The following is a 13844-nucleotide window of genomic DNA, read 5'->3' as shown; positions in this document are numbered from 1 at the left end:
TTCCATTATTTTACTGACACAGCTTGTGAGGAATATGGGTCGGTAGCTGGCTGTCATCCGCTTGTCCTTTCCATTTTTTAAAATTGGGATTATTATTGATTTGATTGAATTGATTTGATCCCAGGTATTTGGGAATTTCCCAGTGAACCAGACATGATTGTAGTAGTCAAGCAGCCACTTTAGCATGTTATTTGGGAGTTTTTTTTATCATGTCATAGTGGATTTGATCAGGTCCGGGTGTAGTGCCTTTGACGGTATTAAAAATGTGTTTTAGTTCCCATAGGGAAAAAGGGAGGTTATAATGTACGACCGCTTCATTATCTGTCCTTTCGGAACCAATTGCTTCGTCATAATTATTATTATTAGTGGAATAATATATTTCGGAGAAATAGTTGGCAAATGTATTTGCAATTATTGATGGGTTATCTGTCAGTTTTCCGCTAACCGATATGGTGTGACAAGGAATGGATGGATTTCTTGTAAATTGGCGGACTTTGTTCCACACATCAGCTGACGAGGTAAAAGAGTTTATGGAACTAATATAATTTTTCCATGACTCCGTCTTACTTTGAATATATTTCTACATATAGCACGGTGCTTTTTATATTCAATAAAGTTTTTCGATGTCATACATTTTGTGAATTTTTATATGCCTTACGACGTTCCTTAATAGCTTTCTTACACCTATCATTAAACCAAGGGACAAGCGGTCTCCTTGGGGATCCCGAAGTCATCGGTATTGATGTCTTTGCAGCTTTTATAATGTTGTTAGTAAGGGCTTTACAACCTCTATCAGTGTCCATATCAGATGGATGAATTTGTGGTGGGGTGGCAAGGGACGTAAAAAGAGTCCAATCTGCTCTTTTAAGCACCCATTTCGGCTTGGTATGAATATGATTTTTTGTTTTAAATTTTATATGAAGTGGGAAATGGTCACTTCCGTGTAAATCAGTAAAAACTGTCCAACCTATAGAATTATACAACGTTGGACTACCGAGTGTAACATCAATTGCTGAACAAGTCCCATAGCTAGAGCTAAGGAAGGTATGTTCCCCTGTGTTAAGCAGAAGGAGATTGGTATTGTCTATGAATTTTTCTATTATATTACCTCGCGTATTTAGGTTTTGAGAACCCCACCGCGGCGAATGGGCATTCATGTCCCCTAAAAAGAGCACAGGTTGTGGTAATTGATTAAATATGTCAATTAGGTGTTGATCATCAGTTTGACGGTCCTGTGGTATATATAGGTTACATACTGAGAAGGTAAAATTCATATGGATTTTAACTGCTATAGCTTGGAGATGAGTATTTATTTGGATCGGTTCGGAATAAAATGATTGGTTTACGGCAAGGAGTACCCCGTGGTGGCCATGATTTGTATATGGCCCATCTTTTCTATATATTTTAAAAATTTTTAAATTTCTTTTGTCATGATTTGAGAGATTAGTTTCCTGGAGGGCTATACAAAATGGATTTATATCTCTAATTAGAATCTTAAGATCATTAAAATGAGTTTTTAATCCATTACAGTTCCATTGTAATAATGACATAAAAATAGAATAAAGGAGAGAGAAAAAAAAGTTACTTTACCTGAATAAATAGAGAAATTTTTTTTTTCTTTTTTAAATTAATGAAGTAGATATTAATGGTGATTAAAAATAGGTTTAGTTCAGAATATTTATATATAAATAAATGAAACAATAATAATAAAAATTATATAGAAATTTTGTAAGAAATATGCAATTAGTTTTAAAATAGAAAAATGTGAAAGTAAATATCAACTTTACTTTACTTATTAATCGTGTTCCATTTTTTCTTGGCTCTGTATTCGCGCTTTACTTCTTGTCCTTCTTTCTTTAACTTTCGTCCATTCTCCTTGTGACTTATCTTTACTATCTTGGGGGACAGAGATTTCGTTTGTGGTGGATATTTCCGAAGAAGTAGACTTCGGAAAATCTGGAGGAGGTTCAGCCTCCTCTCTTTTGTCCTGTTTTCGGGTGGAAGACCGTTTTCACGGACTTTTTGAGAAAGGGTTGATGGGATATTGGAAACAGAGGGAGAAAGAGAGGGTAAAGGGAGAGTGATTGAAGGAGAACAGGGGCAAGAGGGAATAATAATAGGTGAAGGAGGGGAGGGAATAGTGGGGGAGGGGGGGTTAAGGTGGGGGGGTTCATATACCACAGTTGGAGTGCGTCGACTGGCCTCTGAGGACTTCTTAATAATAAGACTACTTTTGCCTTGTTCTTCTGTTTGTACGCTAACACTAACAGTTTTTTTTAATTTTTAACTATATCAGAAAAAGTTAATTGTGTGGGTAATGGGCATATCAATTCATATTTTTTCTTAGCTGCTATATACGTAATTTTTTCGGTCTCCTGTATAGTCTTAATTTCTTTTTTCTTAATAAAAGTTGGACAAATTTTTGAAAAAGACTCGTGCTCACAATTTACACATTTTAAAGGTTTTTCGCACTGTATTCCTTCATGTCTATTTTCCCCGCAGTAACGACAAAGTGGATTGCTTTTACATGTCGCTTTTGTGTGTCCAAATCGCATACAGACAGTACACCTAATCGGTCTTCTAATATATTGTTTTATGGTAATATTGTAGAATCCTATTTTAATTTCGCGCGGAATAGTGGGATTATTAAACGTTAGAAGGTAATTATTGCTATTATGCTTTTCGTTATTTTTAAAATATGGCATTCTTTTAACATCTTCTACATTTTGTCCTTCTAATTTTTCTTTTATTTCCTCTAACGTACAAAAATTTAAATCGGGACACCTTATGACCCCTTGGCTTTGGTTTAATTTACTATGCGGCTCTACTTTAATCGGGACTTTATTTAACATTGTTTCGCAGTTTAATAGTTTTTCTGATTGTATATTTGTAAAAACTTCGATTAGTAGGGTCCCATCTTTTAATTTTTTGGCAAATTTTACTTCCCCGATCAAATTATTTATGCTTTTATAAATAAAGAACGGTGAGATTTTTTTTTAATTTAACGAATTTCCCTCTTCATCCTTTTCTTCTCTTTTGATTATAAGAAATCTTACGCACTTTTCTTGTATATCATTTGTTTTAGTATTATTTGTTTTAAATTTTGCCTTCTTTCGTTTTAAGGGGAGAGACTCAGACATACCGTCTGATTTTATATTTAATAATTAAAATCCAAAAAAAAAAATAAATAAAAAAAATATTAACAATAGAAAAAACTAAAGAGAGAGAGATACTTTGTAGAAACAGAAATAAAATAAATTGAATAAATGAAAGTGAAAACTTATCGCTTGTAGACACAGGTACTTAATCCTTTGGAGCTCGATCCGCTAAATGCGTCCTTACCTCACAAAGCATAAACACTGACTGAATGCATTTAGTACAGGAACCCAAAAGGAGAAAAAAAGCAGTTATTTCACCCCAATTTTTGATTACTTTAATGAAAGGTATGTATAATTAATAGTCAAAATTGATGAGTCTACCAAGTATAGGTCGGGGGAATGAAAAATGGCGACTGTTTCAAAGCAATAAAAAAAACTAATTTTTCATTCGGAGCTCTGTATCTTGAAAAGTAGGAACAACACAAGAAAACCTAAGAGAACGTCATTTAAAGAAGAGCAAATTTGCTAAAATATGACCCCTAATTGAGTTATTTACGTTAAATAGTTTTCGAGATGTAGCTTATTTAAAAAGCAACATTTCATAAAAATGTTGTATGGGACGTACTAAAATATCAGTAGTTAGTGAATTTATTTTGAAAAATTTATATCTCAAAAACTATTTGACGTTCAGATGTCTATTATCACTAAAATTAAAGCTTGTTTAATGAGCTATAAGTAGTTTATGATGTTTATCTTCCTAAGAGTAATAGTTTACATGAAATTTGTTAAAATAAATTGATTTATAGTTGTTCAGATGAATTTTTTTTTTGGCCACATTATATTCATATGTGAATATCATAAAAACTACTACCCCTACTAAGATAAGTGTCATAAAATACTTTATAATAAGTTAAATTTCCTTTATTTTGAGTGTTGGGAGACATATGTGCGTCTTATGGATCTAGAGATATATTTTTTCAAAAATCCAACATTTTATAGGAAGAACTAGAAATTAAAATTTTGTGAGTTTATTTTGTCAAGTATCATAAAAACTACTACTCCTGCAAAGATAAACATAAGTAACTATTTTGTAGTAAATTTGACTAGCTTTAATTTGAGCGCTGGGCGACATCTGTACATCCAATGGTTTCTGAAATGATGTTTTTCATAAATCTTATCATATCGATTTATCTTCGTAGGGGTAGTAGTTTTTATGATATTCACATATGAATATAAATTTGGCAAATGAAAATTGGTCGGAACAACTATAAATCATTTTATTTTAGCAAATATCATGAAAACTACTGTTCTTACGAAGGTAAAGGTCATAAACTTCTTTAGAGTCCATTAAACAAGCTTTAATTTGAGTGCTAATAGACATCTGTACATCACATAGTTCCTGAGATATAGATTTCTCAAAATAAATTAACTAACTACTGATCTTTCAGTAGATTTTTAAGAAATTTAGTTTTTTAAAAAGCTATATCTCGAGAACTATTGGACGTAAATATCTCTTTTAGGCCTAATATTGCAGCAAATTTACTCTTCTTTAAATAATGTTCTCTTAGATTTTCTAGTGTTGTTGGTAGTTTTTAAAATATAGAGCTCCGAATGAAAAATTAATGTTTAGAAACATCCACCATTTTTTATTGCCCCTACCTTTACTTGGCAGACTCATCAATTTTGACTAATAATTATACCCAGTTTTCATTAAAGTAATCGAAAATTGGGGTAAGATAACTGCCTTTTTTTCTTCCCGGCTCTTGTACTAATATATCTGAGTATCATTACTGCTCTATATGTGATAAAAATTTAATGCGTATTTAGAATTATACAATTTGTATCGTTTATAAAGTATAAGCTTCTGATATTTAAACTACAGTAACATGTAATAAATTATTTATTAGTTTTTATAGCTGTTCATTATTTGTCAAAAATCATCTAAACATCTTCATTTGTAAAAATTTCATACTTGAGTACTAAAACATTCTGTGCGTGATTGACGAGAAACCTATTTTTTTGCATAGTGGGGTGCCTAAAAGGCTCGAATATGATAAAACTTCCCTAAATTCTTCTCCTTTTAGCATCGTAACTTTTCATATGCATGATTTGTTTCAGCAAATATCTCAGGTAAGTCAAGTGGGATCAGTACGCAAAAACAGAAATCACCTCTTAGCTCGAAATCAATATTGAAAAAGATCACCACAAGCCATCAGACCATACCGAAGCGTACTTCCGTATACTTAAAGTTTAAGTCTGAGGACGAAGATGGCCCAAATAATTTTCTTACTAAAATGGTCGACATAATTTCGAAGGGCAAGGAGGCTCTTCACCACCAGATATTCGTTAGTATATAATTACATTAAAGATATGTTTACTTTCGCTTAATTATCGGCTAGATCATATTCTCATTCAAATCTAAAAGGTTTTAAATGATAAATACTCAAAAATAGCTTCCTTGGAATTACTTTAATTTTTTTTTCTCGTTTATTTGAAATAATTAGCCATCTATCAATATAATTAGTAATGTCGAATGTAATTATAAACGATGGATAAATTTAAACAACGAATTAATGTGATAATTGACTAAAAGATTGAAATGTTTTCACTGATAGAAAATCATTTCTAGAAATAAGAGTCATTGATAGATTTTTCCAAGTAAACCACAATAGTTCTTATTCATCCCTCTATTCTCAGTCCGCTGGTGTTCCTCAAGGTAGTATCTTTGGTCACATCCTCTACACCGTCTATATAGCTGACATTCCAACGAATCCTAACACTATCCTCACCACGAATGCCGATGACACATACGTGCTCGCTGTTAATAATAATCCATTAATTGTATCCCAAAATCTCCAATCCCATATCACAGTCCTCGAAGATTGGTGTCGTAGTTGGAGGATTAAGATAAATTCCAACAAATCCCATCAAATCACCTTTACCCTTCGTCGTAAACCTACTGACTGCCCTACAGTTTCATTTAATGATGTTACTCTTACCCCTGTCGAACAGATCAGCTACCTTGGACTACATTTGGACAAGCGATTAACCTGGAATCCTCACACCACACAGAAAAGACAGGAAACTGCACGTCGATTTCGACTATTACAGTACTTATTAGACAAACGGTCTAAACTTCCAAACATTACAAAAGACTGATCTACATGACTGCAATAAGGCCAATCTGGACATATGGAGTTGAGCTTTGGGGCTCCACTAAACCTTCGAATTCCTCTTGTATTCAATCCTTGCAATCCAAAATCCTTCGTAAAATCATCAATGCTCCTCTAGATATCACTCCTTCCATTATAAACTCTCAAACTACATTTTATCCTCTTCCATTCCTGACAATCCTCCGAGGCGCCTGAAAAGAAGATGGCCACGAGACCGGCTAATGTAAAATGTCATTAGAGTGCTATTAATGGGTAGTTTCTCTATACGCCTGTAACACTCCAATTTAACTAAGATCAGATTTACTAAATGTATTCTAATGTACAGTTGTAAATAGAAATAAATAAATATTAAAAAAAGAAAAAAAGAGTGGTAATAGGGTATATTATAACCCACCATTGAAAAGCCTAAGATTTAAAAAAATTTATTTATTGACATTTACATCATAATGGTATGATGCAGCATATAGAGAAACTACTATTGGTATCACTCTAAAAACAATATAAGGTCACGAGATCTTTTTTTCTTGCACCTTGGGGGATTGCCAGGAATGGAAGAGGAAGCAAGGTTAGAGACTAGTGGATTTGGGTGGTTAGGGAGTTTATAATCGAAGGAGTGATATCGGGTTCGGGCTAGATCGGCTACGTAAGGAACATTTAGGTCTTTATGGATGGTTTTATTTGTAATAAAGTAAGAAGCATTGAGAATTGTACGAAGTATTTTGGATTGTAAGGATTGTATACGAGAGGAATTCGAAGGTTTAGTTGAGCCCCAAAGTTCAACTCAGTATGTCCAGATGGGCCTTATTATTGCCATGTAGATCAGTCTTTTGTAATGAATTGGAAGTTTAGACTGTTTGTCTAGTGAGTGCTGTAATCTAGACTTACAGTGACGGAATCTACATGCAGTTTTCTGTCTTTTTAGTCTTGTGTGAGGATTCCAGGTTAGTCGTTTGTCAAGATGTAGTCCTTCATAGTGGATCTGTTCTATAGAGTTAAGAGCCACATTTTTACAATATACTGTAGGACAGTCGGCAGGCTTACGACGAAGGGTAAAGGTGATTTAATGGGATTTATTTTTATCCTCCAATTTCGGCACCATTTTTCGAGGGTTGTGGTATGGGACTGGAGAGTTTGGGAAGCAATCAAAGTGTTATTATTAACTGTGAGCATACATGTGTCATCGGCATATGTGGTAAGGATAGTGTATATATTAAGCTGAGTTGGGATGTCAGCTGTTTAGACGGTGTAGAGGATACTACCTTGAGAAACACCAGCGGATTGAAAACAGAGGGATGATCCATTATGGATAGAAACCATTATGGATTACTTGGAATAATCTATCAGTAAGAAAGGAACGGATGATGAGAAAGTATGTAGGAGGTAGGAATTTACGGGGTTTGTAAAGCAGTTTCGGGCGCCAGACTCAATCAAAAGCCTGCTACATATCGAAAAATACTCCCGCGCAGTACATTCTGCGCTCCAAAGAAGACGAGTCAACTTCCATCACACGATGACATTGCTGGATAGTGAAGTGGGATGTTCGGAATCCAAACTGGTAATCTGGGTTTATATGATTGGAATCTAGGATAGGCGTTTCAAAATACTTTTTTCGAGGATTTTGTCCATTATCGGTAATTGAGAGATAGAACGGTAAGAAGATGGGTGTTCTGATGGCTTTTGGGGTTTGGGTATCGTTTTAATTATAGATAGTATCTATGGGTGAGGAAAATATGTGCAAATGAGAACGGCGTTATATATGTAGGTGAGGAATAGGATGGCCTTTCGAGGTAGAAGTTTAAGGATGTGGGATATTATTAGGTTGTATCCAGGAGCTTTGCGGGTAGGTAATCTCTGAATTATGCTGGAATATTTGAGAAGGATAAAATGCTTTAGGTGGTAGGGTCATTTGGAGTGGAATATTTAGTTTTGCTCCAATACATTCAAGGTGATTTGGGTTAAGGATTTCGGGATGGGGAATAAAGGTTATAGAAAGGTGTTGTCTGAAGGTTTACGATTTTTTTTCGTCAGTTCTGATCCTGCTTTGGGATTCGGTGAGAAGAGGATAGTTAAAATATTTGAAATTCAGCAGCTGTTTCCTATGATCTTAGAAAAATTAGTGTCTAGTATTTTAAGTAGTATAAGATAAAACACATAAGACAAAAAACGCGCAAATAAAGTGAATTTATAAATGAATGTTATAATAGTTGTTATGAAAAACGTTGTTTTTTATCCTAGTGAGTCCGCACCTACATTCGGCCCGATCCAAAATCGGAAGAAAACCCTATCCATAAGTTCTTACGTGGCGACTGAGCCCTATCATATGTAGATAACCTACTTCATCTTGTCTTTCGCAATTGATCCAGAACTTTTAAAATGAAATGATACCACTTACCTTATACTCATACCTATTATATAATTATGTACCTACTAACACATTAGAGAAACACTAATTTTATTTTGAAAGAAATTGTACGTTCTGGTTTTTTTTTCCTGAATCTTGATTCTTTTTGGATTTAATTTTGATTTTATATAGTATTTATTGCTTCAATTATATTTACATATATAGGTGTAAGAATGCCAATATTTATTCATTTAATTTTTAATTTAAAATTTAATTCATTTTGTTTTCTTTATTTTATTTAATCTATAGTTTAAAATCGACAAATTTGATGTAAAGCATTACATACGAAGAGTCAAATCCAAGCTAAATAAAAAAAAGGGATGAATGTTCCCCAAATAATACTAACCAATGGTTTCGAGTTACTATGAAAAAGTCTCTTGAATAAGTTGGTTAGAAAACGTTTTGTGTTATTGTTTTCAACTTAGGCTTCCACCTCTAGCCTTTCATTCCTTCCTCTGACTTTGTGACTATTGGGAGTTTCAATTTTTTTTTCTTATATAATATTATTTTTTTATATTATTTTGAATACAAATCTAACAAAAATAGATTGTCTGATCAATAGAAATACACCTATACACTTTTCAGCATTGACTTTATTACTGGTTGATTTTTTGGTTAGTACTATATTCATCTGTGAATACAAAATTGAAAAGTTTAGCCGATGGACTTGTGAAATTTTAAAGGAAATAATGTTTTGAAGAATAGTTTTTTCTACATAGTGCCTTATATATTTTTTCTATGACTTACAGTTGAGATGGTTTTAAGAAGTTGAAAAATTGGATTCCAATCTTAATAGGAATATAATATCATGAAATGCAATTAGCCTCCTCATAGTTCTTAAATTTTGGACATATTGTTAGGTTTTTAATCAGAGTACTTTAGTTTTTTATGCATATTTGCATAGATGTAGAGAGTACTTATCTAGTTTAATTTGATTCAAATAAGGTTAGGTATGCTTTCCATGTTTTAATGTCCCAAATTATGTAATAAAGTTGATCATTACAGGATTTGGGTGTTTTATATTAAGATAAATTTGCTAAGCGATTTTGCACGCTTAAAGTTTTTTAGCACATGTTTTTCGGATTTCGACTGCACAAAAGACTGTACCTTCATAAAAGAATAATAACATGATTAGTATATACATAATACATAAAATTATTAAAAATTACCTCTGGTCTCCCTTCAAAACGAAGAAATCTTTTGTACAAAAGACCGGTCTGTAGCGATAACTTGTATGTATTTGTTTTTTTAACATAACTATTGATTTAGAAAATAAACTACTCAATAAAAAGGGGAAAAATAAGTAATAATAACTTAAATAAAAAATGATAAATGTCAGTATTCTATATGTAGAGTTTTCACGGATTTTATTGCCTGAAAATTCCAATTCAGCTGGAGACGTGATGAAGTAGGTTTTCCAACACACTGGTTCCGATCCGATCCGGTTTGTACTTTTTGTTTTCAGTCCGATTTAGGTGGCCCGATGCTCTGAAAACTAAGCCACCGATATTGTAACAAAAATAATTGATATAGGCATGTGTAGAACCTATGAAAGATTTGTACTTAGTTATATTTTTCTCGAAAAAATATATGTGCAACAATCAGTAATTGTACAACCAATAAAAATATAAATAATAAATCAACAAAAAACTAAACATTTAACACTTAAATGACCGATAATTTAAAAAATCATAAAAATAATCAATATCATATTTGTCAAAGACCTTGGAGGCTTTGTTTTAGAATCATCAAATTATTCCTGACTGTAATTTTTTTTTTCTTTTTATTGTTTAGTATTACTCTTTATTATATTTTTCACATATTTTGTACATAATACATATACATGTGCAATTGTATGGAGAGCTCGGTGGCACCTTGGCTTACCAGTGTATGTGGTTAGCACGATGTTACTAACTCCAAGGACCCGAGTTTAAATCCGGCAGGGCAGAAAATTGTTTTATGTTACACTGTAGCTGTGAGTCAACCCTGTGAGTTCTGGAGCCCTCTTGGGTTCCACCCAGGCTCATAAATTGGTTACCCTTGATTGGGTAACAATCTGGTGATCGAGCGTGTTTCTCACCAAATTACCTCCTTGCACAACCGTTGGTCTAGTGATAGTACTTCCCTACAAAGTATTGACCCTTCATGAGTTGTAGTGGTAATGATTTTAATTTTTTATGCATTTCTAAATTGCGTAAATTGTTAAATTTATACGAAAATTAATTTACAAGTATTTCCGAATTATTTTTGTATTAGTAACAGAATTTCTGACTTTTTAACATCTATAGTGAGTGCTTTTTTATTTTTTTTTAATGTTTTAAAGTTTTAGATATATTTATAAAAATGTTTTACATCATCGACGAAAATGTTCAGAAATATTCAATAATGTATAATAACAATAAATTTTGATCTATGATGACATATATTTATTGGTGTCGAACGTCATTTCAAACATAGTTTGATTAAGAAACTATAATTTGCTTCATCAGCTATCTCTTTCATTAATAATTTAGGCATATTACCAAGCATTAAATTAATAAAAATATTTGTTTTTACAGTTTCATGTATTTTTGTTTTCACTTTTGTCAATTAAATATGTTGTAAACATAATGTTCAATACTTGAATTCCAATTGGCGAATCTGTTCTGACTGTTAAGATTATGTCTTAATATCTTAATATATGCAAGTAATTTTTTTTATTGCTCATTTTTGGTTACAAATATTTAATGAAACAATGTGATTTAAAAATGTTTATAACTTTTGAATGCATTGGCTCCTTGCGTTAAACCTTTTATTTATTATTGGTTATTATGTTTATAATACTGGTGTACCCAAGTATTTACAATTTCAGATTTTCAATCAGTATATATAATTTAACAGTTTACTTAAGCATAAAATCATTGTTTTTTGCAGAATTTAACATCACAAGGGCTGGGCCAACGGTCTGAACAGAACACCGGTGTTCCACTGAAGTCCGTGATCAAAGCCAAAGTACAAAAAGGGAACACGATCATTCAAGAACTTGAAAGTGAACTGAATGAAATACATCGCAAAAGCCTCATAGTTTGGTTGGATATGGTTAATGGTATTTAAAAAAAAAAAAAAAAATGTTTTATATATGAAATTATGAAACTTATATAACTTACGACCTGGATCAGCTGTTACTTCGATGTCAGCTGACTGAGGAGATCAGCTGATCGAATGTATATATAAATGTACTGAACCCAATATAGCCAGTCTTTTACAGAAGTTCAAACGTGTCATATCTTTTTCCTTTTTCGCTTTTTTTAAGTATTGCTCTTGTCGATATTTAAGTGGTGCCGAACATCGGTGCAATTTTGTTAACAATTTTGTTAACAATTTTTTTTTCTTCTTTTTATTTTATCGTCTCCTTTCATTTTTAAAAAATATGGCGAGTAACGGAATCGTGTGAGCAGCAGTTCTGAACCCGGAGGGTCTGAACCAAAACAACCCACTTCTAGCTGCTGTGAACCCACCTCAGGCAGAGATTCAGCCACTTCAGGAAGTCTCTTTATCGCAAGCTCACGCTACGGTATAATGGATTATAGTCCGTACGGCAACCACCAACGACCTGAGGAACGTGGTGTTGGACCTAGAAAAATTCACCGGAGAGACCGGAGAATTAAATCATATTTTATAAGGGGGCGATCGCCTAATAGGGCAAATAGAAGGGAAGATGTCGGAGAATCTACTGGACTGCGAGGACGCAAAAGCATTGAAACCAGCGGTGGTCTGTCGAGTAAAAAGTAATGTCTGGAACATGATTCAGAGAGATGAGGATACACCGCGTAACGTTGTGAAAGAGCGACTAATAAAGCATTTGGAGGAAGCACGTGGTTTCCAGAAGAGTATATATTTCTAATGCTCCGGGAAACAAATATTTATATATTTCTTGTTTGTGGCTGGTTATATTCATCTATTATAATAAATTAGACCGTTTAATTCTTAACAATTTTTATTAATATATTTTAAATCTTTATCTAGTCCATGAGCTCATGCAAAAAAAAAAAACCAACTGTTCGTGAGGTCAGTGTAGAAGTCATTTGTTTAACCTTCTTTAAGTTCTATCTAGGTATGGAAGCTATTTCGGGTGGTGGGAAATCCAATTAATTATGAATTATGAGGTCTGTTGATTCGTTGTTGGAAGGCTGTTGAACATCTTTCAACTTCCTCGTCTCGGCTTGTACGGTATCCCCATGAAGGAGAATGATTGTTAAAATCACCTCAGGAACATCTATACCTTTTTTATAAGCTCCTGACTCTGGCCCTGACTTCACGACCCGGGGGAATTTACCACCGGTTGCATAGGAGTGGCCTATTCGTGGTGCTCTACTTTCCCGGTAGGAATCCACAAGAGTAGTGCCTCCTATCACTTCGTCCAAATGTAGCCATAATGGAAAGTAAGTGCATGGAATTATATTTTTCATCTGCTTCGTATGAGCGATGAGACTTTTTGACTAATATAATATATTTCATCAGGACCAACCACTTAGGTTAAGCTTAGGTAAAGGTGCTACCTCTTCACAACACCTTAACCTCAGGCCCTGATTTACAATGGAACTAACTGGGGATTTTCCCTGGGTACCAGTTTTAAGGGGCGGGAGAATTTAATGGAAAAAAAAATAGTACCCCATAAAAGTTTGGTTTAGGGAAAACAAGTTTTTAAACGTACAGTAATGATTCGATATCCACAAAAAACTGCAAGTGAAGCCCTGTAGTTTAATGCAGATAGAAACGTTACTAACTACTGCAAGGCACTGAAACGTTTTAGAATTTGAATTCTATCAAACCAAATACTTATAGAATCGATTTAATTATTTATCGGTTGAACTAATTTAACAAAATAAAATAAATTATAGCTCATATCACAAAATCCTTAGAATTTAGTTGTACGTATAGGTTTGAAACCGATAAAAATAAGCTTGAATTTTGAAAACCGTATTGTGTTGGGGTGAAACAGAAAAAAGGAGATGGGTGGCTAAAGATTATCGGCCTGCACATGGCGCTTCATGTGTTCAGGCGGATTTTTTTTTTAGATGTGTAATATTTGTAGAAGTGATTTTACTGAATTACTTTCGTATGAACAAAATAAAAAAATATCTTTATATAAGGGAAGGAGGAATACTTTATTATCTTAGTTGATCCATATAT

General features: G+C 33.2%; 1 protein-coding gene across 1 annotated transcript in view; it reads left to right on the top strand.

The window, feature by feature from the left end:
• The window catches only part of LOC106682698 (uncharacterized), a 66454-nt gene that overhangs the window by 37973 nt on the left and 14637 nt on the right, over window positions 1–13844 (top strand). Inside the window, exons 15-16 of the mRNA XM_014423706.2 lie at window positions 5217–5443; window positions 11586–11757. Of these exons, the coding sequence (XP_014279192.1) occupies window positions 5217–5443; window positions 11586–11757 (399 nt within the window). The remainder of the gene's footprint in view (window positions 1–5216; window positions 5444–11585; window positions 11758–13844) is intronic.

Source organism: Halyomorpha halys, unplaced genomic scaffold (assembly GCF_000696795.3).
Source record: "Halyomorpha halys isolate HHAL.00 unplaced genomic scaffold, Hhal_1.1 Scaffold434.1, whole genome shotgun sequence".
Lineage (NCBI taxonomy): Eukaryota > Metazoa > Arthropoda > Insecta > Hemiptera > Pentatomidae > Halyomorpha > Halyomorpha halys.
Note: the sequence above shows the minus strand (reverse complement) of the source record. Positions and strands in the feature narration are given on the sequence as shown.